This window comes from Brachyistius frenatus, unplaced genomic scaffold (assembly GCF_029030835.1).
Source record: "Brachyistius frenatus isolate BFR_SWC_R1_liver_20210118 unplaced genomic scaffold, ASM2903083v1 Contig_143, whole genome shotgun sequence".
Taxonomy (NCBI): domain Eukaryota; kingdom Metazoa; phylum Chordata; class Actinopteri; family Embiotocidae; genus Brachyistius; species Brachyistius frenatus.
This window is the reverse complement of record NW_027210742.1, coordinates 987,662-1,014,766: the sequence shown is the minus strand read 5'-3', so window position 1 is coordinate 1,014,766 and position 27,105 is coordinate 987,662. Positions and strand designations below refer to the sequence as shown.

The 27,105-nt window shown below is 42.0% G+C and overlaps 1 protein-coding gene across 1 annotated transcript in view; it reads right to left on the bottom strand.

Annotated features, from left to right (window-relative positions):
- Positions 1-27,105, bottom strand: part of syne2a (spectrin repeat containing, nuclear envelope 2a) — a 78,451-nt gene that overhangs the window by 25,765 nt on the left and 25,581 nt on the right. Inside the window, exons 42-80 of the mRNA XM_069715441.1 lie at positions 26,658-26,973; positions 25,986-26,150; positions 25,492-25,830; positions 25,235-25,368; positions 24,626-24,755; positions 24,325-24,495; positions 22,287-24,227; positions 19,610-19,775; positions 18,837-18,988; positions 18,304-18,545; positions 16,155-18,192; positions 15,730-16,064; positions 15,486-15,630; positions 14,609-14,809; positions 14,182-14,441; positions 13,948-14,098; positions 13,385-13,528; positions 13,151-13,282; positions 12,634-12,816; positions 12,370-12,507; positions 11,855-12,040; positions 11,294-11,416; positions 10,813-10,995; positions 10,471-10,584; positions 9,573-9,671; positions 8,934-9,011; positions 8,182-8,622; positions 7,993-8,085; positions 7,269-7,451; positions 6,850-7,020; positions 6,555-6,692; positions 5,449-5,648; positions 4,588-4,720; positions 3,829-4,011; positions 3,066-3,215; positions 2,298-2,474; positions 1,851-2,006; positions 1,606-1,773; positions 375-545 (exon numbers count right to left, since the gene is read on the bottom strand). Coding sequence (XP_069571542.1) covers positions 375-545; positions 1,606-1,773; positions 1,851-2,006; positions 2,298-2,474; positions 3,066-3,215; positions 3,829-4,011; positions 4,588-4,720; positions 5,449-5,648; positions 6,555-6,692; positions 6,850-7,020; positions 7,269-7,451; positions 7,993-8,085; positions 8,182-8,622; positions 8,934-9,011; positions 9,573-9,671; positions 10,471-10,584; positions 10,813-10,995; positions 11,294-11,416; positions 11,855-12,040; positions 12,370-12,507; positions 12,634-12,816; positions 13,151-13,282; positions 13,385-13,528; positions 13,948-14,098; positions 14,182-14,441; positions 14,609-14,809; positions 15,486-15,630; positions 15,730-16,064; positions 16,155-18,192; positions 18,304-18,545; positions 18,837-18,988; positions 19,610-19,775; positions 22,287-24,227; positions 24,325-24,495; positions 24,626-24,755; positions 25,235-25,368; positions 25,492-25,830; positions 25,986-26,150; positions 26,658-26,973 — 10,630 coding nt within the window. The remainder of the gene's footprint in view (positions 1-374; positions 546-1,605; positions 1,774-1,850; positions 2,007-2,297; positions 2,475-3,065; positions 3,216-3,828; positions 4,012-4,587; positions 4,721-5,448; positions 5,649-6,554; positions 6,693-6,849; positions 7,021-7,268; positions 7,452-7,992; positions 8,086-8,181; positions 8,623-8,933; positions 9,012-9,572; positions 9,672-10,470; positions 10,585-10,812; positions 10,996-11,293; positions 11,417-11,854; positions 12,041-12,369; positions 12,508-12,633; positions 12,817-13,150; positions 13,283-13,384; positions 13,529-13,947; positions 14,099-14,181; positions 14,442-14,608; positions 14,810-15,485; positions 15,631-15,729; positions 16,065-16,154; positions 18,193-18,303; positions 18,546-18,836; positions 18,989-19,609; positions 19,776-22,286; positions 24,228-24,324; positions 24,496-24,625; positions 24,756-25,234; positions 25,369-25,491; positions 25,831-25,985; positions 26,151-26,657; positions 26,974-27,105) is intronic.

Genomic DNA, 27,105 nt, shown 5'->3' with positions numbered 1-27,105 from the left:
CTTCCCTCTTCAGAGGAACATTTACTTCACCAAAACTAAGAATACGGACTGAAAAGAAGTGACGGCTTGACGCCGCCGAACGGCCCCATTTTTACTGAACCTGTCGGGACGAGACTGAAGGGCTTTGAACTTCATACAGTTACAGCCGGCTCCTCCAGGCAAACACAAAAAGATACTTCTGTCTTTTACAAATTGCAGCTTTCGAGCTGTTAAAACCTCTCAGACTTTGGGTCAACTTGCTGAAGGAGTTGAAGCAGTGAAATCTGCTTGAATTAATGTGATTGTTTATATAAAATACAACATGTGATTATTTGTTCATGTAGCTGTAAAGACCTTACGTGTGTGTCCGGTTTGAGATGATGGTTGTTGCTCACCTGGAGGAGGTCACAGTATCCTTCGGCCTGCTGCAGGGAGAGGAGAGGAGTCTGTTGACGCTGCAGGGCACAGCGCACCCTGGTGGTGTTCAGAGTAACATCCCTCAGAGTCCTGTGAAAACAGCTCCAGTCCTCCACAGCCTGTTGAAGAGCTGCTCTCACAGACTCCAGCTGTAAATTAGAAGGAGGAAAACGGGAGGATGAGGATTTATTCAGAGTTTTGATGGTAGAAGTTCTGTATTTACTTACAGGAATAATGCTCTCAACTGTGGACTTTAAGATACCAAAATCCAAATACTGGCAACTAAAAATTTCAGTTGTCCCTAGTAGATCATAGACTCTGGGGTTTTATGCTAACTATTATGAATATTAAGCATTTAACTAACTATTAGATAACCATTATCAAAATCAAAAGACTGTAGTTTAGTGAAAAGACTGCCGACTAGAATAGAAAAGTCGTAAATTTGAATTTAGTTTTGCGGTGACGATTTATGTTTTGAACCATTTTTAGTTGATGTTGCAAATCTTTAGCCGCACACATCGTGTTTTCACGAATGAAACAGTCACACATCCAAATGTGTTGACTTGAGCAGGTACAATAGCATCACACTTTTAATTTGCATTCAGTTTTGTGTAAATTACACCAAATACACAAGTGGCTTCAAATTCACATCTACTCAGTCTTTTGATATGAATCCCTCACTAATCCGGCTTAAAGAAGCATTCATGTTGTTGTTGTTTTTTTTAGCCAATATGGGGCAGATCATCACACGTTTGACATATTATGACCTTATGAAGTTAATATGACTAACATGTTCGCAAACAGTTGTCTATTTACACGTACAACGGAAACTAACTTGATTCGTAGCTGCATGTGGAGACTCGAACATGTTTCTCCTTTTGACCAACTCCCTTGCTCTCTATATTCTCAGCTAGCTGCCGGCTTTGTCTGTCTACCATTTGGTGCAAAGCAGTGTGGATTTCTAGAAGCCTTTTTTCGCTGATAGTAGTTCCACTGTTGCATCGGGAAACAAGCTTGATGAGAGAGTGAATCGAAATAGTAAAAATTCAGGACCATAAAAACGAAACAATAAATTAGAAACCATTAAAACTCTCTGCAGAGTTGCGTGATGATTCCCTGTGTTCATCACTGTAAGCAACCTCCTATGTCACAATAGATATGTCGTGTTTTTAAGGTCTCATCATCTGCTCCGCTCTGATATTCTTTTACCTGTTGACTCAGATCTTCACAAGCACGACCGATGCTCTCAGCCTGCTTAAAAAAGGCGACATCCCACGGGTGCCCCTCTTCCTCTTCCTTTTCCTTTTCATCGTGCACTCGTCTGGTTTTCAACTCCTGAATTGCAGCAGCCGCTTCCTTCGCTCTGCCCACAGCAGCCTGGAAGACAAAAGCTCGGGGTCAGAGGAGTTCAGGGAGGAACATACCGCACCTCGGTTTACTTCCGGTTACCGTACCTCCCACTCCGGCAGAGCCTGACGAGCCGCAGTTCGGCTGGTGGGCCGTTTCCACCGACTCAGCTGCTTTTTCTGCTGCTCCATCCAGCTGCGAAGACCCTGCAGACGTCTCTCTCTCTCTGCACAAGCGTGATGAATCTGTTCAGCTCCGTGTATCTGAAGACAAACAGCGGCTGATTCATGTGGAGAATAAAAGTCTTGAAACGTTGGAAATTACAAGATGTTTCAACTCTCGTTGCCATCAAGGGAATTATGTTTAGAGTTTGTTTTGGGGATCCAGAGAGAGGATTATGTATTTTGCCAACAGTTCTGAGACTTGCTCTTGATTCTTTGTCTAATTCTCACTCAGTTTTCCTAAAGAAATATTAAACATATCTGAAAACCAGAGGTTAGAGTGCCATCATCTCGATTCAGATCAGTTGTTAGTCTGTCTGCTGAGATAAAGACCTGGCTCTCCAGCTCCCTCTGAAGGTTCAGCCACTGCAGCTGGAGGACGCCCAGTTCCTCTGCGAACGCCGTGCGTTCAGAGCGGAGAGCCTGGACGTCTCCTCCCGCCGCCTGAAGCCCGGGCTGGCACAGGAAGTCAAGGAGGAGATGCGCGTTGGCCACAGCCGCCTTTAACACCTGAGAAACGACATTTAGTTGAGGGAATCAATTCGAACCCTTTTATAAATGAAGAAAAGCAATCACACAATTATAAATCCGTCTGATATGATGGAGGTACGTCTGAGTTTGTTTTGACTCATATTTTTTCTTTCCTGTCAGAAATCCTACAAAGAAAATGTGTCAAGTATAAATTCATTAGCCTTAAAGCACTGTGAGTAATAAGTGGTGTTTTTAGTGAATGATTGAATACTTGCTTTTTGCAGAATTATTTTTGAAATAAATATTGTCAACATTTTACAATTTCTTTCAAAATAAGAGGTAAGAAACTTTGTGGAAATGCTTTTTGTTTTCATTCAGACTGTTGCAGGATGTGATTCACAAATGACACTGACGTACAATAACAGCAGAATAAGTAAGACTCATAATGGAGAAGGGAACAATGAAAAAAAAAATTCAAGGATGAAAAATTTTAACATTTAAGATTTTTATTCAGTGAATTTCGAGGAAATCGGCGCTCCTTGTAATTGTAAACTCAATTTGAAGTTAAACTTTCAACATTGAAATAACCTTTCAAACAAGTCAGAGTGGAGGCAGCGGAGGAAAGAGTACCTGGTACTGCTGCAGGATTTCAGAGATCTGAGCTGCATTCGTGGCCTTGAGGAGTCTCTGTTTCTCCTGGTTCAAGCGAGCCTCCATCTTTTTCAGCCAGTCCTGCAGGTCAGACAGCAGCTTCGCCGGTGGCTGTGCTGCCACCAGACGCTAAGATGACAGACAGGAAATGGACTTTAAATGAAAACATTTGTGTAATTTAATTTATCTCGACAGCTAATCGTACACTAAACATCTGTTCTCTCTCTGACCTTCAAAAACATCCAAACTATTATATATTTTTTTACGATAGATAACATCTTTTCATCGTCTCCTGACGAGTCTGCCAGAGTTTCAAATAAATCCAAATAAACCTTCGGCAACACAAACCTGTCAAAAACGGTTTAATTATTTCAATGCCAAATATCTGCTTCCTTTCAGCGGTGATGAATGGTAAGAAAAAATGAAAAGTAACCTTTTCCTTGACACACAGTCCTCCCCGTCGTCAATCACAGAAGAACAGATTTCAACGGGGTTTAATTTAAAACTCCTCTCATTGGAGGGGATTTCAAAGTGTCTCATTATTTTAGAAAACTAACAGCACTTCCATGAAATATGAAATTAAGCCACTGACGAGAACAAGTAGCCTATGAGCGAGGCTGGAGATTATTGTGAACATTTTATCATTCATCAAGAGAACTAAGCCATTAACAGTTCACCTTCCAGTTTGAGTACATTTACAACTTTTTCTGCAGCTGCAGGTAAAAACCGTAAAATGCTGCACCTGCTGCAGTTGGTCTTGTGTCTTGGACAAGTCGGAGGTCAGCTGGTTCCAGCTGTTCTCCAGCTGTGTGAGCTGAGTCCTCAGTTCAGGGCAGTCAGCCTCCCTCAGGTGGAGGAGCCGAGTGGCATCCTTGACAACAGACGTCTTCAGTGGCGACATTCCCTCCACCTCCATGGACAAGTCCTGAGGGACGGGAACATGGACAATAAATGTCTGAAGGCAGCTCAATCACGTCCAATAGATGTGTAGATCTGAACTGCTGAATGAGTTCTGCGTTTGATTTTCTGCCCGAGAAGTTCGAGTTTGTGTAGGTGATGAGCTGTTATGGTCATTGTTTTCCACCAAGTACCCAGGCTATAAACTTTATATTATGTCATATTAGTCAGCAGATTTTTATTCATTTATTCACGATCATGTTACGGAACATCATTGTAGAGATTTAATTTTGATCTAGATTGCATGTCAAATACTGCTGAAGAAGTTATGGGTCAGTTTGTATGTCATCTGTAGATATCAGCCACATTCTGTTGCTAAGTGCGTGACAAAAGATATAAAACCAGTAAATAAAAAAATATCTGCACTAATGGAATAACCACATAAAAACAAGGCAAAAGAACCTTTTTTTTTTTTTTTTTTTTTTTTCTTTTAACAGACATATGTTTAAATCAGGGTAAATATTGGGAATTGATGTTGGAAAAAAGATGAGTTTGAGCTTTTTCAGGTCAGATATCATCTGATGAGTTTGGAGGAGAGTCTTACCAGCAGCTTGATCAGACTGCTTTGAACACACTCCTGGTTCAGGTGAGAGGTCTCTGCCAGACCCGACAGAACCTTCAGGTGTTTGTCGGCACCAACCAGCCACTTACTGACCGAGGCCGAGTCCGACTGGAATCTGTGGGGAGGAACAGAAACACAGACAGCTCAACGAGCGGAGCCGAACACGACTGCAGCTTCACACAGAGGGAGGTCGGGACGGGTCCAGTAGAGATAAAGAAGACTGTGGATAAGTGGGATGTGATTTTTCGTTCTGGTATCGTGATTGTACACGACATTTAACTATAACGGAGTTTGTGAACAACAGATTGTTGAATTGTCGCTGTAAAGTAGAGCATCTCGTGAGGAATTTATCATCCTGGTCTGTTTCTCCGGTGGTACAGTTCATGCGGTAACAGCTCGTGCTGATGATTAAAAAGATGATATAGCAAAATGCTCCATTCAGCTTGTGTTCAAATCATAAGTCAGTTAAATATTAGTAGATCTTCTTTGAATAATAATAACAAACAAAGGAAGACTTGCGCAATTAAAACAAATTACACGAGGTAATATTTTTCCCGTGGGAATATTATCTTCTTACATACTAATCAATACCAGACTGAAATCCTCATGTCATTAATCTCATTTGTGAAATAACATTCAGTCTTGGATGCCAAAGTTCCTTTTAACAACCCTCTGCAATAAAGAGCTTTTAGAAAGCGCACAGCTGATATGATGGTTCCAGACAATAACATTTGTCAAACTGCTCACACAATAATTCAAACTTACATCCTCTGCTGATGGATAATAAAGATCACTATGATGTCTTTACTTTAATCAGAAGTTATTATATTGGTCCTGTCCCACCTGGCCCGGCGGTCCCGGATGTCTCGGCAGCGTTGAATCTCCTGCTCCGTCCTCCTGTAGGCGCTCCTCCATCGCAGCTCCAGAGCGCCTCCTGCCTGACTGACCGGGAAAGCAAACCCCGGCTGTGCCTGCAGCTCCTTCCCCTGATCCAGGAGCAGTCCTAAAGCAGCTCCGCTCTCATCCAGCCGGACGAGTGTTTGCTGAGGGACAAAGAGCAAAAAGGAGGAAGTTTCCGTTGAGAAGAAGTTTCCACTCGAACGGTTGAGGAAAAATAATGTGGAGGAGACGTGTGATGAAAAGAAAGGGAAGAAGACAGAGAATAGGGGCAAAAGTGATAAACGTAAGGGGGAAGTAGAAAAAAGAAAAGAAAATCAACACAGAAAAACACGGGCTGAAATATAACACGCCCCACCACGACACTCATGGAAGCCTTTATTACTTGTTGGGAAAGTGTACAACAGTCAGTTAATCTGTATGCAAAGAAATGAACACAAAAATACTAAAACTAGCTATTAACATGTGGCCATCTATCTCTGATGTCACATTTATTATCATATATATATATATTCTTACTTTCTTAAATGATCAGCCATGCCTGCAGATGTGACAATAACTGAGTACAAAAGCTGATTTAAAAAAAAAAAAAAATAAAAAAGTTCAACACAAACACAAAACTGCAAATCTGGTGCAACTGCTGTTTCTTTTTCCACAAACTTTAAACAATCCCATGAATCCATTTTTATACTTATTTATAATAAAGAGAGTGAACTATTCTTTGACATGAGAAACTCAACGGATAAATAAAATGCAACCACAGCATGTTAAGTTTTGATGAAGTCTGAATGCCAACTGGAAAAAAAAAAACTAAAAAACATTTGTGTGAAAGCTACCGACAGTTCACCTTCACCGAAGCAGGGAAATCGTGAAACATAACTTCCCAGTATGTTTGTAGTTTGTATATATTATAAGAGGACGACACCTGTTGTGTTAATGTGAACTGATCCCCGCCTCCTGGTAAACCCGAGTGCTCCTCTAGTCTGGATGATGTACAATACATGAAGCGGAGGAGAAGGAATAAGTAAGAAAACAGTGAGAACAAGATGTACCTGACAGGCATCGAGTCTGAGCTGCACCCACTCCTCCTCATTCTCGTCTCCCTCCGGTTCCCCACAGCTGATGAAGGCTTCTGACTCATCCAGCACTCGGCCCAGTCGACCACAGTTATCCTCCCAGCGGGTCCACTCCTGCAGTCGAGGCAGTCAGAAAACCCAAACATCCACTTTAACATCTAATCTGTGAACACCTCGGCTCTGATTATTTTATTTTTTTTTACAAAACCAAAATGCACATGTTGCGTATGTATGAATTCAAAATGGCCTTCAGCAAAAGTGTGCTACAAACCCAGAGCCTCCTTTGAGAAGCCACTTCCTGTTCCACAGCCCGTTGCTGCAGCGCTTTGGCCCTGATTTCCAGCTGTACCCGTTCATCCTCTTGACACTTGAGTGCTTCTGGCTCATTTTGGAAAAGATACTGGACGAAAGCCAACTGGGACCGGAGGACCTGGAGGAGCTTCTGTAAAACCAAGATACCAAATATACGACAGCAAGGAAGTGGAATAATTACAAAGACAAGAAGCGTCACAACAAACTGGACGTGATTGCGATCTAAATATCTGCGTTCAATCATTAGTTGGTTGAGAATTTGTTCGCACTTGTTGTGTTGTTGAAAGCCACCAGGACTTTTCTTCAAACTCCTCTTAAAGCACTTTACCCAACTTAAACCTGTGTGTTGGAGAAGGAGCTGAAACCACAGTGAGATACCTCGTGTCTGCAGAGAGCAGCTTGAAGTTGGCCGCGGCTGTGAACCCGACTCCTCTGCCTTCCTCTCATGCGTTCTTCGCCCAATTGCAGGAGGCGAGCTATCCCCCGAAGCGAGGAGCGAGAAGCGCGCTGGAGCTCGGCCTTTTCCCCCGGACGCTCCCTCAGATGTCTGCCCGGCGCACACTGCAGAGATGCCCAGCGGAGCGGCAGCACAGAGCGCAAGGAGAATACCATTAACTTTGGAAACACAGATCCTGAATCAGGAGGAAGCCGGCCTGCTGGTCCTCCTCTCTTAAAAACTAACATTTGATCTATTAATTATAATAACCATCACTTCTTTTTGAGTCGGATGTCGGGTGTATATTATATGTTGTATCATATTTAATAGAATATTGTTAGTACTTATTTATATATATGTATGGATACCTCATACATTTTATTTTATACAATTTTATTTCCTGTACATTTATACTATATTATATGATATATATTTATATACCATATACACATCCCTCATAAAGCAATCCATTTCACTGATGTGCAATAACTGGAATGATCAATTATCAATATATTTTACATCACCTACATGCACTAATTATCTCCTTTCTTTATGTTTCAAAGTGGAGGTCAATCTGTCTTTTATTTATTTTGTGTAAACAGCTTGCCTGTGTGTGTATCTAATTTATACTTTCTTTTTTTTCCCCATCTGTGTTGCCATGGTTACCTCCAGACTTGGAGCATCCTTCAGACTCGGGAACATCTCACTCCGTCTCGGTTCAAACTCGTCCAGCAGACTCAGCTGGTTGGAGGAGAGCGCCTGTGGGAGCAAAAAAAAAAGTTCTGCGTTGGTTCTGACACTCAAAAGAATTGAGGCCCTTTATGAAATTAAAACTATTAATTTTCAGACACTCACCTGATCTGAACGGGCAGCGGCGGACGGAGACCGACCTTCACCTTCCTCTTCTGTTAACTCAGTGGATAATCTTTTAGCAGTGAATGGAGTTATAGGTCTTAAAGGAATCAGTCTTGTGTCTTCCACTGCGGCTGCTGCCTGAGGAGACTCTACGCGAGCGTCGCCGTCGGAGGTTTCGGGTCGTTGTGGTTCGTTCTGGTCCGCAGCGGCGACTTTAAACTGGTCCTCAGCAGCTGTGACGGCTGAAGTGTTTACTGACTCTGCTGTCGCAGTTTCAGGACTAAATGCTTTGCCAACATGAGCTTCAGAGTCCGGTGTTATTAATCCAGCTTGAACATTTTCACATCCAAATCCGGGCTCCGCTGATAAAAGGCTGGTTTCTGCACTTTTTGAACCCATCTCTACTTTAGAAGAAAACTGAAGAACCAAACTCTGCAGTTCCTGAAAGACAAAAGGAAAGATTTTACTCACAATAACAGGAGCTCATAGAATTCAATTAATAAGGAGAGCTATGCTCAAAATCCTCAGATTAAGATAAGACTTTATTAATTCCTCAGTGGGGACATTTAGTCATCAAAGCAGTTTAAGAATAAACATTACTAATACGCATACAATAAAAATAGAATAAAATAAAAAAAAGATTTTTAGAAAAAAATGTAAAAAAAATTAAAACAATGTATAAATACACAAACACAAGCTATCAACACATGCATTAAATGTTTTTAAGCAAATACAGGTCTAAAATTATTTACCTTAACATTTGGCTCAGGATTAATTTCAGTCATATTCTCACTGTGTACATCTGACAGGCTGAGCGTCTCCTCCGGGTCCTGACACACATCAGTCGTAGAACATGTAAATACAAACTGAGTCCATGATCTCACACATACAGTTCACACGTGATGGTCTCTCAATCTGTGTGTGTGTGTGTGTGTGTGTAGAGGAAAAAAGGTTCCCGAGGAGCGACATATTTCAAGCAGCTGCTTCTGACAGAGACAGAGTGGATTTATCAGGAAACAGGACGACCCGCTTCACACAGCTTCATATCAGCATGCAAAGATCTGCTAGTTTATTACACACCGCAGGGAAAAGTAGTGGCGTTAGAGTAGAACATTACAAAGTGAATCAAAATATAGATAAAGGAGGGAAAATAAAAGAAGAGGTCGTCCCAGGAAATGTTGAGTTTCATTCCAAAAGACAGAATTAGTATTTGTTATTCAAAATTCTTTGTTGAGTCTTAAATATTCTGTTTGCGAGAGTTTGGATGGTCAATAAAAAAATAAGTTTGAGAGTTTTTACAGAATTAAATGTGACATTTTAGAATGAAACCCAGAAGGCAGAGGTACCCAGAGACATGCTCTCCGACCACGTAATCACTTTTTCAGATTTACCTCAGGAATACTGCATGTTAGTGTGTCAGAGGATGACGAGTGATAACTCTCGTCTTCCTCATCCTCCTCTTCATTTGAGTTAGACAGCTCAAAAACCTCCTGCTTTTAGTGATAAGGGTGAATATATGATCAAAACTGATGTTAAGGGAAAATGGAACAATACATTGCCCTTTAAAAGACTCCAACCAGGAGTCGCTAATACATATATTTGTACTATATTTACAGCCGGGCTCTTTAATGTATTACGTAACTTGCCAAATTTGATTGCATTATCTTCGGATGAAGTAATTTCACTGCTTCAAATTATATATATGACAAGAAAAAAGGCTGACTGATGGACTCTAATGGAGGGAATACATGTTAATCTAGTGGAAAATGATTCATCATTTATTAGGGAAGACAATTCATTTTTGAATTGCAATACACAGTCTTGAATCTAATTCTATAGGCTGAGTTAAACTCTGAAACTAGTGAATGTTTTTCATACAGTTCAGAGTAAATTCCAGAGTTAACCAGTGCTTTGTATTGGGTATGAACAGTAGGGCAATAATAATTCCCCAAAAAGCTAAGATTATACAATTCCCTTGAGCCTGCCCATCCTATTTGAATTCTTTTTAGGTTGATAATTTTTGGAGAGGCAGGTTCAACTAATCTTAGATAACAGAGGAAATAAATAGAAATTTAAGAATTCACCAGCTTCACCGGATGTTTCTTGCTTAATGTACATCATCATTAAAACTGTGTACTGCTGCAGATTATAAGAATAAAATGATCAAAAGAAGTGTTCGATTGGTTTCATTAAAAAGATAATTCTGTTAAAATCAAGCACTACACGAGTAGTATTTGATTAGCTGGTGTTACGAGGTGAATTCTACATTATGATTGTGATTATTGTTACCTGGACTAAGCGTCTGTGTGGAAATCCGTACGGCCCCTGTGTCTCTCCAGGACGATCCGAGACTGTGATGATTCCTGGATCCTCATTTGTTTCTCCCTCCTCCATAATCTTGTTCTATGTTAAAAGTGGAGTCAAGAAATAATAAGGTTGATGAAAACCATAATCAAGGTTGTGTTGAGAGCAGAGACTGTATATAAAAGGGTGAGAAGATCCAATAAGAAAGACACAGAATAAGCGTACTGTGTTTGGTAAACAAACATTAGATAAAGATGCAAGCTTCGACTTTTTTTTTTTTATTTTTTTTTTTTTCACGTGCAGTGGGATCCACACTTCATGCCGTACCTCCAGCAGCGAGGCTTGTTGCTGCGTGAGCTCTGCCACCTCCTCGAGCTGCTGCAGGAGCAGCTGGGCTCTGGAGAAGACCAGCAGACCCTCCTCTGCTCCTCGTGGGACGTGAAGGTCTCCTTTGCATTTCTCGATGTCCTTCAACATCCTCTGCATCGAGCGCACGTTGTCCAGGATCACCTTCAAGTTCAGGCAGAAAGGAAACACGCGGATGAGATGTAATCCTCTGAGGTTGGATCTATACACGCTGGTTGGCTGTCATATAACCTCTGATGTAATAAGATGCCAACAGTCATTGTGTTGAAAGGATGACAGAAAAATATAATAATTCTTAAGCATTTATCTGTGCTAGATTACCACATAAGTAAGGGTTTGTTGTTATTTATCTTTCAAATCCTTTTTAGTTTAAAGGGTTTATATCTTTATTGATATTCAACTGTTTGCATATTTTGTTAAAACTGTCCCTGAATCGTTTTACCTGTCGGTTCTGAAGATGCTCCGTCAGCGTTATGTTAGCGACGTCCATTGAGGATAAAATCGTTCGGATTTTCGAGACGTTCTTTTCCACAGCTTTCAGCTCAGCTTCCATCGCTTCCACCATCTGAGACGGAAATGAACAGAAACGTTTTCAGGAACCTGACATGTATCAAGTATGAGTGTTTATTGATTTTTTTTTTTTTAATTTTGGTTTCAGCCCAGTCTGCCCCAAAATGAACTCGGGTGTAACGATGCGTTCATGAGCAAGTGGAAAGTGGGAAAGTTTTTACCTCTAAGTGGGAAAATACACCTGAACGCTTGAAAAAGAAAGAACATCCCACTCAGAAATTGGGAGGTTTTTGAGAACTCAGAGAATTATTTTTGATTATGATTTATGATGTCATTTGACATGGAAGCGTTTGTGGTGAAAGGAAGAAGTGTATTTTCTCCCAAAATAGCCAGACTTGGTTTGTAAATTTAGAAAAAGAAAACACGGCAGTTTTATCCGTCTGCCATTTGGGGTCACTAACAACCTGACAACCTGAAATTTGGATATTCTTACTGCAGCAGACTGCAGGAGTTTCTCCAGTGGCTCGAGGATGTTGCATTGCATTTTGTGGACTTGCTGGTCATCCTGGTCCAGCCTCTCTTCCTGCGTACTGATGTCACACACAACAGAGATCTCTGCCAGCACTGGCCTGAAGTCCTGCAGGGCGTGTCGGATCCTCTCAGAGTCCTCCAGGACCAACTGTGATACAAAAATTTGAGTTATTAAGGCTGTATATTATTATATTATATTCAATAATATATTATAATGTGGGCATTAAATACTGAATAAAACTCAAAAGAAAAGAAAAAAAGAGCAAAATACAAAATGTTATTCGGGTATGAAAAACATTCTACAATTACATATATATTAATTACATATAAATCATTGCAAACAAATAAATGCTAAATTAAAATATTAAGAAAAATAAATCTATCAATTTACCAACCAACCAATGAAAAAAAAACATGAAGTTAGTTAACACGGGTCTTCAGAAACCAATAACCGATGTTAGCTCTCTTGTTTCTGACCTGCAGGGACTTTGCGTGATTCTGGAGGTTTCTGGCTGTTGTGAATGAGCAGGGAGCGCTGAGCCACGACTGGGCCTCATCTAACCAGCAGGTGGCGCTGCACAGGATGTCTTTAAACTCCTGGAGACAGGCCGGGATCTAACATGAAAAAAAAAAAAAAAAGGAATACATAAAATGTAAGTGGCACAGGCCTTCCTGCAATCAAACAGCACGATGAACTAAAAGTTATACGTAGCTATAGCTACAGAAGTCTGTATGTTGGACCTTGCTGAGGAAGGCGGTGCGTTGCTCAGCCATCCGCGCTGCGTCCTGATAGAGCTGAAGCGGTTGCGTGAGCTGCTCGATGAGAAGCTGGACCTGATGCGGCTGGTCATCGGTGAGATCTTGCACCTCGTTTTCCAGGACCATCAAGCTGCTGTGCCACATGTCAAGCTCATCCCACACACACTGCAGAGCAAGCAACGCAAGTCATATGTCATATTCGGACAAAATCCGTACTCGAGGTTTCATAACGGCCGTTCATAAACCAACGGGTGACGTCACTGTTGGTTGCGGCTTGATTTTGACCTCAAAGTCAGTAATGCAAACTGTTTAAATTGAATGTGAAATTAAAAAGTGATGAAAGAAAAAAAAAAAAAAACTTTATCCATTAGTACAATGTGTGGATAAGAAAGTGTGAGAGTGTGTAACAAGTGATAAAACAAGCTAACAAGACGTTCATAGACCAGGAAACATTTACTCACGGACACCCAAACAAAAAGGAAACAATACAAACACACACCTTCAGGACATTTTGAGCTTCACTGACTGTTGGACTTCTCTGCTCCAGCAATACTTTCACTTTCTCCAGGCCAAAACCGAGCTCCCTCACTCTACAAGCCAGTTTTCCAACTGTGCTGTTCTTCTCCATTATCTGTTTAACACACATACACAAAAACACATTTAAAAAAAACAAAACCTGGATGGATGTGATGTATGTGCCATCATGGATGGACTCAGCTCTACTTCTTGTCACCTTCTCCTCCGCTCTCTGGAGAGACAACTCAACTTCGTGTATCACCCTTCCGATATCAGCGGGAATCTCTGCGTATCGGCTCTGTACGCCGTCCATGATACACTTAAGCTTGGTCTTCTGGGAGGACAAGTCCTTTCTGAGCTCCTGTCAGTGTGGACATACAATAATAACGGGAAACACAGGAAACAGTGTGAGTGAGACTGGGAGTCTGGGGTCAGAAGTTTAAAACTAAACTCCTTATCCAAGTTGTTACTTGTTTTCCAGTTCAAGGTTGTGTCTGCTATCGACAAAAACGGGCCTGTCAACACAGTTCTTGTTTCCCACTGGGCTGTAACGGACTTCAAAGCAATCTCTGACAGTAAGTAAAACTTATTCTGAGCATATCATAAAATTACTGAAAACGTCACAATTTTATAGTCGATAAATACCAACAATATACAATTAAGAGGATTATTTTTGTTTACATACGCATGACTGACATACTTTTGGTGTTAATTCATCTACTTCTCTACAAAATCTCTCATTTTAAACCTGTAAGGCATAAAAAAAAAAATGATCCCAACCTGTGTGTTGCTCGTATTCGGAGATGCTTCCAGCGCCGGAAGAATAGAAAACAAATGTCTCTCAACCTCTCCGATCTCCTCTTGGACTTGCTGCCTGTCTCTCTCCTCGGCCTGGGCGGCAGCCACAACCAGCAGGTTTCTCTCTTTCAAGCTTTAAGGGAACAGCATCTTCTCAGCATGTGCGACATAAATGAGTAATCTCTTTCCACATGTGTATTAAAAACAAAAACCCACCTCCTGACATTCTCTTGGATCTTCACCAGTGTTTTCCCGACATGTCCGGGGCTGACGGGCTCGTGGGAAGTCGACAGGCTCAGGGCGTGCTCCAGTCGATGCTCCAGGGATGCTAACGCCTGCTGCTCCTGCTCCAAGCCCGCCTGGTGCATCTCAGCCTGGGTGAGAAGCTCCTGGGGTTCCTCTTCAATGAAGCTCACCGTGGAGGAATCTGGAACTTCAGCTTGAAGACTGGTCAGAGAGCTGCAACACTGCTCCATCTAAACAAAATGGAATCCTCAGTATTGTCTGTAGATGACTTTTCTCTGGTAACTCGGCTTGAAAAGCTTCTTAAACACTAAAACTGTTGTGTAATGTTTCTATTTAGGATTCATATATTTGTTTGCATCAATATATGCATGAAAGGATTGTGGAGAGTTTAGCTCACACTTGTCCTGATGTCCTTCCATTCCTCTCCTCTCTGTTCTGTGCGCGCCATCAGGAGGCTGACGCCCCGTCGTACCGACACCCAGCGCCTCCAGAGGGCGCCGAGCTCACCGTCCTTTCCAACTCCACAACCCTGCATTGGACATCCGGCCCGCAGGTCTTCTATCCTCCCAGCGAGGCTGCGGAGTTCTTCCATCAGAAGCTTTGTGAAGAGATGAAATCAAGTTAAATTTTTACTCAAATGTGGCACTACTTTTCTGTACCAGATATCAGTGGTACTGGTACAGGTTCAACAAGACTAAGAACATAGGGCTACCTTAGCGGCTGTATTTGAGCACAGTGGTGTTTTGGATTAAATGCTAATGCTACCATGTTAATATACTCACTATCACAACATGCTGATTTTTAGTAAGTTTTTTTTTTTATTAGTATATTTGCCATGTTCACCATCTTAGTTTGCATGTTAACATGCTAATTTTTTTTTATCCAGCACTTAAAAGCAAAAATCCGGCAATAAATGTCTGGAAACAATGAATAACTGAACAAAATATTGCGGTAAGGCATCTAATAATTTACAAGATATTTCCCTCAAAACCAATATTGTCGACCTGCTGGTCACACTAAAAGAAATTCCATCACAAATCACCAAAGTAGAATTTTGTAAAATCCACTGGAACATGACAAAATGACATCAAACAGTTATCAAAATATTTCGATCTAAACCAAAGTCAGATCTCCCAACATTTCCATCCGATTCTGTGAGCACGGCCAAGCAGCTAACAATTTCAAACTGTCAAAATCAATAAAGTGAAAGGTCCGAGTAGATTCAATACGCAGACTTGCTTATCATCAGCAAAATAATGCTCCAGCCAACATACCTTCGCTCTCCTTTGTTGGGCAACACATCTGTCATATGACGTCACTTGTTCTGCGGCACAATCTGAGAGCCTGGGTTCAAACTCCGAGAGACGCTGACAAATGTCTTCGTGACACTTTCTGTGGTTTTGTTGACTTATTTCACACCTGTGACAGGAAGAAGCATAAGGACACAGAAATAATCACATTACCAGAGGACGAAAAGGTCTAAAGAGGTGCCTTCAAGAATCAAAATCAGCCCAGTACCTCTGCAGGGACTCCAGCCTGAGCTGCGCCTGAGCTTCCAGTACACCTCTTCCAACCTGCAGCTGGCTGAGGATGCCGATGTGGAGCTGCTCGGTCTTTGGGCGGGAGAGGCAGGTTTGTTGAGGGACCCGTTCCACGATGTGGCAAATATGAGCCTGAAATCCATCTTCGAGAGCTTCTAAAGCCTGCTGGGTCTGTCTTTGTTCCTCGGTACAATCCAAAAACCCTCCAGGAGCTGAAAGGAAGGTTGCTTCGGCGTTGTGAAGGAAGCCCAACGCTCCCTGTGCCGCCCACTGATAGTCTTTCAAGGACTCTCTAGCCTGGGATAGACCGACCTGTTGGGCACATGATCAAGCAAAGTTTAGAGAAACAACAACCCAAAAAACATGAACTGCAAATTAAAAGTATGAATAAGTTAAACTTACCATCTGTGCATGGCACTCCTGCATGGCTGCATCTCTGAGAGAGTACAGCTCCTTGTAGTTTCTCAGGTTGAGCTTTTCTTTCTGTCCCAGACCTTCCAACACTCGCATCCCAGACTCCATGTTTCGCCAGATGACCCAGGATTGTCGTAGAGCACCATCTATAGCTTTTTCCTCTGGACTGACTGGTTCGGCTCCCTTCAGCGCCTCCCTTGTATTTTGCAACAGCTCTATGAAGGCAGGAAGCTCGGAGTTGAATTGCAGTCCCAGCAGAAGCTTGGCCTCCAGGTTTTTGATATCATCTGTGACAGAGAGCTCCCAGGCGACCAAAGTTTCCACAGTGCGGTGAATCCTCTCCCTCTCTGAATTAAGCTCGGTTGGATGTATCTCCTGAGCTATGGCCTCCAGTTGGTCCGCCGCTTCTTGACATTGTGTCCTGACCAAAGGAAGTTCGACCAGGAGTGTTTGGCACAGTCTAAACCTCTCACCCACACCGATCGCTTTGTTTTGGGCATGCTCGATTTGCCCTTTGGCGATGTCTCTAGATTCCTCCATCTGTCTCCTCAGGTGCAGATATTTGTCTTGTTCGAAGGCATTTATACTAAGAGTTTTGCACCTGTCTTGCAGTTCCCCAATAGAGCACAGCAGGGAGCTTCGCTTAGCCTCCTGACAATGCTGAAGCTCCTGTACCTCACACTGATGCTCCATCAGCATGTGTTTCAAACGTGCCACCGTTGAAAGGGTTTCTTGCGTCAAAGGGAACTTCTGCTGCTCCAAATCAGACGAAATTTGCTTCAGGCTGGCCTTGACGGTCGACAACTCGTCATCTGAAGAGGTCCTCTCTTGAATGACCTCCTCTAATTCCCAGCTGGTGGCTTTCTCCTGAGCTAGCAACCCGTCTAATTCTGTCCACAGGCCTGAGAGTCTGTTGACGAGGTAGCGGCTCTCTCCCGGACTCAACCCAGTGGCGATTTTCCTGCAACTTTCCAACATTGCTTCCAGCAGTTTTAGTTGGTTTTCTATCTCCACTGTGGCTAATTTGTGACTTTTCAGCTCGCTCTCCAGCTTTCCGATGTTAGCTCCTGAAACGTTCTCCACATGGGTGCAGGGGTCTCTTTCAGCATGTGTCTCTGCTAGCCAGGCATCCATGTTAGCAAGCCCGCACAACAAGTTCTCTCTGTCATTGAGATTTTTCTTCATAGTGTCAAGAATGTGATCCAAGCTGTCAGAAATGGCTCCATACAGGTCTTCTACTGTCTTCAATACTTGGCCACCATCTTCCATTTCCATATCAGAGACTACATTTTTCATCTCTTCAACTTGTACTCGCATCTTGGACCGTCTACGCAAAATATCGGTCTGAAATTTCTTCATTTCAACGATCTGAATGCGAGCTTCCTCGGGGAAAAGAGCTAACTTCTCCCCAATGATGATGTGGTTTTCTGCCTGCTTGGCCCATACGATCAAGTCTTGTAGATGCTTGTTGATCTTAGTGGAAAAATTGACGCCACAGCCGGATGTGAAAGAGTCAAACTTTCTCTTGGTGACCGCGAGCAAGGATTCCAATCCCCGAAGATTACGTTCGATCTCCTTCTTCTCTTTCTGACCCAGAGAGAAATTGATGAGGGCGTCTGACTGGAACTGTAAATGTAGATAAAGCTGGTTGTACAGTTTTAGGTCTGTGGTCAGGCAAACAAACTCTAAAGCACTTTTACCGTCAAGGCTTTGACAGTTGAATTTCTGAAGAGCGTCAAGTTTGGCTTTCAGTTGTTCGGCTTCTTTCAAAAGAAGCGAGGATTGGCAAGAGGAGTTTGAGGCGTGCCGCAGAGCTCTTTTGATGCTTCCCTCCAGAAGCCTCCATTCCTCCTGAACATCACCAAGCTGAGCAAGGAGAGCACCTGAACTTTCAGCGTCACTTAAGTGGACTGATAACTGGCTACTGAAGCAGAGCAAGTCCTTCATTATGTCTTTCTTCTGCTCCATGGTTTGCAGCAGAGCATTGAGTTTCTCCGCTTGAAGGGCACTGCTTCCCAAAGCGTTTCTAAAGAAATCCATTGCGAAAGACCTTTATTATCCCACATATCATGTACACAAAAATATTATAAAGTAATGAGGGTATAAATCAGCGGACACAAATCACAAGATTACTCACGAGCTCATTTTTTCCTTCTCTGCACCGATGACCTCCAGGAAAGCTCTGGTGATCTTCATCTGTCTGTGATACAGCTTGACCTGATCCAGCTGTGTTGCTTTGACCTGCACTGTAGCTGAGGCGTCAAGCAGCGCTGCACTCCATTGGCCTTCAGCGCATGTTAAGGTATTTGGGTCACAAACCCCGGTAGTGCTCATATTTTTCATTGTAGCTACTTGTTCTTGCACACGGCGACTGAATTCCTACAGAAGACAAATCGGACGTGATCGCTTTTTTTGTGTAACATAATAAAAATCTGGATTCATTTTGTTGTACAGTGAACCCTTGCTATAACGCGGTTCACCTTTCACGGTCTCGCTGCTTCACGGATTTGCATCGTGCATTGAAATCACATTACGACTATATGTAACGTAGATATATTTAATGTCCAGTTCCTATCTAGAAAATAAAGGTTACAGCTGCCCCAAAATGAAGCTCTTGTTGTACACAGTACATCAGTGATAACCAAGAAAAAGAAGAAGTACTGTACATACCTGCGCCTCCTCCAGCTGTTTGACCGTAGCCGTGACACTGAGTTGTGCTGGTTGATATCGACATGCCAGAACTTGCTGAACAGTTCGTACCAACCGAATCTCTGGTTCACCGGGAGAGGACTTCAGGTACCAGCTTAAATCCATTGTGGTCTCTATGAAAAATAATGATAGGAATAAACAAAATAACATTTTATTTGATACATATTTTAGTTGGTTTAGATGGCATGTCTAGATGAACTGTCTTTTCCACACTTGTACAATATCACACTTGGTAGGAAGAAGCACTCAAACTATGACATGTACAATATACAATCTGTATACACTGTGCATAATTAGACCCGCTAACGACCCAGCAGGAAATCACTGCATCTCTTTGATTCTTCCTGTTGACCTTCCTGTCAGCTGCATCAAGGGAATACACAAACATCAATCAAAACACTGCCACTCTTATCTGTTCACTGTTCCATGCCTTTATAATTGACTGCAGGCCCATTCAGGAAACATGCATCTGTACTCTGAATCATGTACCAGAGTCCTGGAAAAATATCCTTTATTTTAACACCCAGTTGTTTCATCGTGTGCCACTCCAGATTACATGATATTTTACATTATAGATTATATTTGTGACACAAATAGTAAAATAATCTGTTTACTGTAATTACTCCAGGCAGTTCAGAGTTTAGCATTTTGTTCAGACTTGTACAAAACAGCAACATAGTCATCCACACAGCAAGCCTACAGTAGATGTAACGCTGAGAGAAACCAGTCGATACTCACATTTATGATGTTACTGCTTTCCACCAAGCTCTGGCTCTCAGACAAAATGCCCTGCGTGGTGGACCCGTGTTTGGAGGATCCACCCGTCGGGTCTCCGGCACCCAGATCAGCTGATAAACCCGGCGCTGTCCTCTCGGGCTCCATGCCTCCTCGGATCTGATGCTGCATGCACAGAGGACAGGGGTGGTGTCACATCTTAGCCCTCTTCGTCTGCCCCATGTTTGTCTACAGATAATAACAGAACTTCCTGTTCTCTCCCTGCTCCATGCTGGTAAATATTAACAGGTTTGACGGTGGCCCGGCGATTCAATACAGTTAAACACAAGAATGTGCCTGAGCGAGGCGTTCCGGCCTGAGGGGGAAAGGACTCCTTTTATTCACCCACAAAGTGACGCCTTTTCTTGCTTCTTTAAAGAAACAAGTGATTTGTTATGACTCGGTTAGACAGGGCAAACGCCAAAACATGACACAGGCTGCTGGTTTTCTAAATTACAAACAGGGGAGGCGCCTTTAAAAATACCTGCGGCATGACTGAGGTGAAGATTGTAGCAGGGTGTAGGAGGAGCATAAGGACGATATGAAAACACGCTGCATGTTTCAGACTCGCTGCCGGCAGAAAACAGTGCAAGGGAGGATATTTCACTCTCATGTGTAGAGCTTGTCTCAACCAGGTTTGTATCGCTCTCAGTCAAGTGGTGCAAAAATGAGGGGAAGCTTTCCTCACAAAGGTTTTTAAATTAAACTTTTTTTTAAATAAATACTTTAACTGGTTAAACCTCTAGCAAATCTATGTATTTTTTTTTTTAAAGCTAAAACAGGGAAAATAAATTGATAAAAGCCTAAAAATATTCACTCCCTTCAGATCAAAATGCTTAACAGAGGAAGCAAAGTTTCCAGTTTATATTAGCAGCGCGTTTTTAGCATTTTGACCTCTCCAGAACACCTCCTTTTAATCCATCTCATCCAACCGGACTCTGGGAGCCTGCTGGCTAACTGTTCTTTAGCCAGGTATTCGAGCACCTTTTTGGGACACGCGGCAGACGTCTCTGGAAACATATGTCAGCTGGTTACTCGGCGTAATGACAGGTTGCCTTCTTAAAAAGAATTCCTCAAATAACTTTTGAGGCATACAGAAACTGTGAAAGACCACGAAAATGAAATGTTCAACTGCTTAAAAGGAAAAGTGCGGACATCACACAAAGCCTGGTGGCAATTGGTCTCCAAAAAGTGGTACTTCCTCCGTTTCTCTGGATGTCAGAGAAACATCAGTAAGGTCGACAGAGTATCATTTCTGCCTTTACTGCTTTCATACCTCATATTTCATCCACCCTGGGCGCTGCTGTTAACTGAGCATAAACATGCAGCAGGTAGCGGGAAAAAAAACATTAAAATGTTGTTGAGGATACTTTTTGTAATGTTTGATTTTTTTTTTTCTTAAAGGAGGTTTGTTGGTAGATTTTCCAGCTCGCTACTCAGGTTCTAACATTAAGCTTTTTTTCTCTGTTTAACATGACATTTTGTGTTTTGTTGCATTGCATTAATTTGTTTTGTGATACCAGTTCATGACACATTTTGTGCAGCACACATGGCAATTCCCAGCATAGATTTCATCCATTTATGCCAGGGGAAAATTTTAAAAAAAAAAAATTCTAACCACTGAATGAGAATTGTTAAAATAAAAAAAGACTTTGGCAAAATTGTGACATTCAAATGGCAAATGCTTAACTATGCAGACTGAACTACAAGCAAATACGTTTCAGCCAAATTTAGGATAAAATTACAGTTGCAAAATGTCATAACTGCAGTTTCCTCCTCTCTTTTGCACACTAACTTGAAGGTAAGAAAGGAAAATGACATTAGTTTGTAAATGTCAAAGAACACAATAAATTCATTCAGGACATCTGGTTCAGCAGCAAATTTGATTTTCTTTAACAAGTTCGAAGTGCGTTATATTTGTGGAGTTTAACTTTTGAGACTGTTTCCCTATTTATTTTAAAAGTTGGAGACCAGCCATTGGTAATGTCAATCAGAATTTTTTTTATGGAAGGGTGTGACTGACTATTTGATGTATTGCACTTCATCCAACTCTGCCTTCCTGTTTCTTGTTAGTTTCCACTATAGATTGTAGTCTTTATTATTATTACATAATAATTATATAATATATAATAATTAAGTATTATTAAATAATAAAGACTAAAATACAGAAGAATTCCTCCTTTTTTAAAATGATCTATAGAATTGGACATTAAAAACCTGTTATTTGTCCATTTATTGATACTTTTCTCATTTTCTGAATAAATTTCCATACACTACAAACAACTAAACATCACAGAGCCATTTCAGGCTGAGCGCCAACAACCACTGATCCTTTATTTTCATTATCTACTAGCTGCATCATACTGTATTAGAGGTTGACAACACGAAGCAAATTATCTGACTTAATTGGATCAAAGGTATAATAGATATAATCACTGCCAGTCTTAATTACAGACCTGGGTAGTTCTGTCTTTCAGGTTTCATACCTGTGCCAATTCAAAGGTTACACTTTTTTGTATTTAAGTTTTCAATTTAATCAAATTTAGTATTTAACGTTTTTTTTCTACCCGAGAAATAAAATTCTAAGAAAAAGAGGAGCACAAAACCCACTCAGTCACATCTTAAAATGAAGCCTACCTGTCTCTGTGTCCCCGCCGTGTCCTCCGGCTCTGCAGGTAACCTCCGTCCATTTTCTTCTTTGAGCAGCAAAGCATTGTTTCGTATTTCTGGCACTTTTGAATGTTCACTTTCTACGCATTCAGAGTCATTAGCTTCTTCTGTGTTTTCTCGTTTGGCCGTCTCCTCACATGTTGCGCTGTGTGCGGCGTCCGCAGCCGTCACCTGTTTATTGTCACTGGCAGATATTTGTGTTTCAGTTAAGGCCTCTTCGGTTTGCACTGAATCCTCCACAGTGCACCCGCCTGAGCTCACCGGTCGTTCCTCATGGGGACAGAAATCTGTCCCTTCCTCTTGTTGGACATCCTGAGACGTTGTTCCTGCTGCATGTGAACCAGTGAGCTGAAATCCAGCTACAGTGTCACGTGACGTTGAGGAAGTCGACACCTCATTAGGCTTTGATTCGTGAGCTTTGAGGTTTTCTTTGCATTGTAATTTGGCACTTGTAGGTTTTACATCCTGCAGTTTTGCTTTCACTAGCACTGTAGGGTTTGATTCAGAACTTAAATAGTGACTTTTTAAGTCTGTTTCAGCTGATTCAGGACTGATTAATGCTGTAAAGAATCCTGGTTTCTTCTCGGGGAATCCCGTGCTTGAAACTTCTGTGAGCTTTGCATCAGAAAACTCCGCCTCCTGTGAACATCTCAGAACGTCTGGACAGCTGGCTCCATCATATTGGCTTTGCTGTATCTTCTTTGGCTGCAGCTCCATGTCCAAGACTCTAGTTAATACTTCATCTGGGCTACCACTCACATCCTCACAACACTTCTGTGGTTCTTGAGCATCAAGTATCTCTGATTGTGGTCCTGAGTCTCTTTCATCTGATTCAGGACTGAGTGATGTTGTAAAGAGTCCAGCTTTCTTCTCAGGGAATCCTATACTTTGTGTGATCTTCGCATCATACAGCTCTGCTTCCTGAAAACATCCGAGTACATCCAGACTGCAGACACCAGCGTTTCCTCTTTGCTGCATGCCCTGTGGCTCCACGTCCAACACAACTGTAAACACTTTCTTCGCAGTCAGACCGATGTCTTCACGGTGTTTCAATTGTTCTTGGGCAGCTGTAATGTCTTTAAATGTCTCTGATTGTGCTGGTGGATGTTCAGACGCATTTTCAAGAAAAGAAAGGGGTAAGTTGTCTGGGGATCCGATCAGGGAACTGACACACTGTGCCGAGTTGATTTCTGTATTATTGTCTGTAGCTGACTGTTGTGAGACCCAGGCTGAGGTAGTGTCTCTCTGCAGTGGTACGGTGTTTCCCTGCTGAGCTAATAAACTCTGAGGAAGTGAGTCTGATATTAATGGCCGTGTGTTATTTCCAGAGGTCCTGGGCGTGCTGCTTTGAGGATTGATATCAGTGCTCATTGTGCCACTGTCATCTGTCGACCTGAGAAAAGTCTTCAAATTCATTTTTGGTGGAGTTGACGTTAACTGCTGTGATTGTTGTTGCATTTTTGATCTAAAAACATCTGGATTTTCAGAATGTGGGACTTGAATAGGAGCTAAGGCATCTTCTTCTTTTATTTCCATAAGGCTACTTGCGGTACACGTGACAGAAATATTTTCCTTTGGCATTGAAGTGCATGCCGGGTCTTGTTTTGTAGCATCAGCTTCAACAGTTGATCCCTCTGATGCATCTGTGACAGGCTCAGTCGAAGGATGGCTTTTTTCTAAAGAGCGGAAAATACCTTTGGCTCGAATTTTGTCATCATAGTCATCGTTTTCTGACTTTTTCTTGATGTCTGTTGCAGAAGAAAATGGAGAAGCAGGAGGACACGTGGTTGTAGTGTCATCAGCTGGAGCTGACTGTGATGCTTCACCTTCACTTCTTAAACTCTCTTCATCACGTCTGCTCAGCAAATTTCTGTTTTCCAGCTGAACTCCACTACGATCGTGACTGACCTGTGAAATCCAGATAATTAACACAAATATCAACCTCATGATATTATAATTTGAATTGCACTGGACTGGATAGATATGTGACTGAGGAGAAACTCACCAGGCATTTGGAAAGAGATTCAAGTGCAGGTTGGCTTTCACCGAGAGCACCTGAAGCACTTTTCTCCAGTTTCTTCGCCACTTCGGTTCCCAGACAGTTTAGAAGGAAGTCTTGTTCTGAGAGAACTTCATGAAGTGCTTGTTGAAGCTGTAAACCTTCATCCAGAGCGGCCTACGAGGGCACGGACAGATAAACGAACTCAAAACAAACAAACAAAAACTTTTCACAAGTAAACAAAAGAAGCAATCAGGCAGGTCTTTCTCGAGGAGTAGGAGAAACATATCGGTGTGTTTTTTTTTACCTGGCTGGGTGATGATGGTTCAGCTCGTGCTGTTTGGCTCCAGCGTTGCAGCCGGCTGATGAGCTCTCTCACTCTGGTAGCAGTGATGTCTGCACACTCCTGCTTCTTCTGTGCGAGAATAGACCTGAGGCTGGAGCGAGACAACAAACAGGCAGGACTTTAACATACTGTACATACACACGTGTAGTGAGAACGCCTTTTCAAATAAACTTGCAGCCTTCAACAGTCCTGACAGTTTTGGTGTTTAATTTCATCTTTTCTCATACATTTTTTTTTTTTAATTGTTAAATTCCTTTTTAACATGTTTTTATTTATATCTGTTTTAATGTGAAACACTGCATGCCATTTTCTCGTGAAGCACTTTGAGATGCATTTCCTGTATGAAAGGTGCTATATAAATAAAGTTTATTATTATTATAATAATTATAGCTTCATTTAAAAGAAGAAAATATAATTTAAGAGCAACAAAAAAAAAAGTCTTAAAGTCATCAAATATGTCTAAAGAAAATAATCTTCTGTTATTTGTTTACTGCAAAACTGTATGTAACTATATAGCTGCTGGGAACATTTACATGGTAATTATTCTGTGGGATTACAGCTGTTAAGTACCTGCCGAGGTCTTTAAAATCTGCATGTACAGCCAGGAAGACATCAGCATGCTTTTCTTGTGTGATGTTTGACTCTGTTGTCGTCTGCAGGTCGTTAACTCTTGCAGCCAACTCTGTCAGCCTCGTATCCAAGTCCTGAGAAAGACAAATACTTCTGTGATTGAAAATATTGTCAAGTCTTTTTTTTTTTTTTTTAATTATTACTAATTTCTATTATTGAAGGTTAAAACAATGTTTTAAAGCATCGTTTAATGTTACCTGTATGGTACGCCACTGTTGTTTCAGCTGGCTGATATCAGGCAACACTTCATGAATCCCAGACAGATTGTTCACATTATCAGCCAGGTCCTTCAGTGCTGTCTGTAAACAGGAGGCTTCTCCTTTGACCTGCTGAGTTCTCTGATTGTGGTTCGCTGTGAGGAGAGTTAGATTGTCTCTGATGCTGCTCTCTAGCGCCCTCTTGTGGTTTTGGAGGCTGCTGACTTGCTTTGTGAGGCTTGCTTGAGCCTCCGCTGTGGAACTGACTGCGATGGAGTCCTTGAGTGTTGCAAGTTGTAAAACATCTTTTCCGATGTTTGATACTTCTTGTAGCAAAGCCTGAAAAAAAAAAAAAAAAAAGAGGTAAAAAAGTGACAGGGTGACGTGTTGTGTTTTTGTAAGAAACAGAGGCACAATACAAGTGACTGAATGTTAACAAATTCTGGAGCTTATACGTGATTCATCGGGTCAGTTTCTTCTTAAATGGACCTCACCTCCAGAGCTGCTACATCAGAGCTGAGTCCAGCTGAGCTTTCTGTCTGTGATTGACAGACTGACATCCTCTCCTGCAGGGATGTCAATTTGTGATGGCAGTCCTGCAGCAACTGGGCAACATGTTCCTCATTACTCGCACCTTCCTCGAGGCGGGAGCACGCAGCCTGTGGATATGTCAGCCACAACAAGACACAGTCAGAGGGCTTATATTCAAGTACACATGTTTACTGTGATAATAATAATAAACTTCTTTTAATGGCAATTTCATACAGGAAATGCAGCTCAAAGTGCCTTTCAGCGAGAAACTTACATGCAGTGTTTCACAAATAAAGGAACATTTGAAAATACAGAAAATAAATAAAATGCATGAAATTAAACACAAAAATTAAATTAAAATATGAAATAAAACAATATGTATTTTACAGGCTATAAGCCAAAACTAAACCAGAACCCCTTCACTGACGCCAGGTCATGTTCCCAAAGTGTTCATTTTAACTTACTTTAAAATGGATTAAGAATTAACTTCTAAATTTGCCTTAATGTAATCTCAGTGACATCACATGGCTTCAGTGTGTTATTATAATTGATTCTTGTTATTATGAATTATGGCTCAGGAACCAGGGGTCGCTGTACGTCACAGATATCGTGAACATTTAAAAGTGAAGTTTTACCTTCAGCTCCGCCATCAGTGCTGACCAGCGGCCGTCCGGCTCGGCCCGGGAGGAGTCCTTCCAGATGGTGTCGCCGGTTCTCTCCGCCAGCTCCCTCCTCTGTTCAGCCAGGCCGGAGAGGATTGATTGCAAAGACTCCGATTCCTCCTGCAGTTGCCGGGCGAGAAGGGAGGCTTGCGTCCGCTCAGCTGTGCCAGGCCACGGGAAGAAAGTGGGCAGCCGATCGGTTCGGTGCTGCAGATCTTCCACTTTGCAACAAGCCTCCTGTCTGCGGGCCGAGTAGGAAGAAGCCAGCTCCGGATCAGCTTTTAGAGTCCTGCAGCACCAGGAAACACCAAGAGATGAATACTGCTTCTGATTTAAGGCGACCCAAGAAAATCAAACCCGGTTCTTCCAATGTAATCATTTCATTCTTTAAGTTTTATTCGTCATTAAGGTGGAAAAAAAC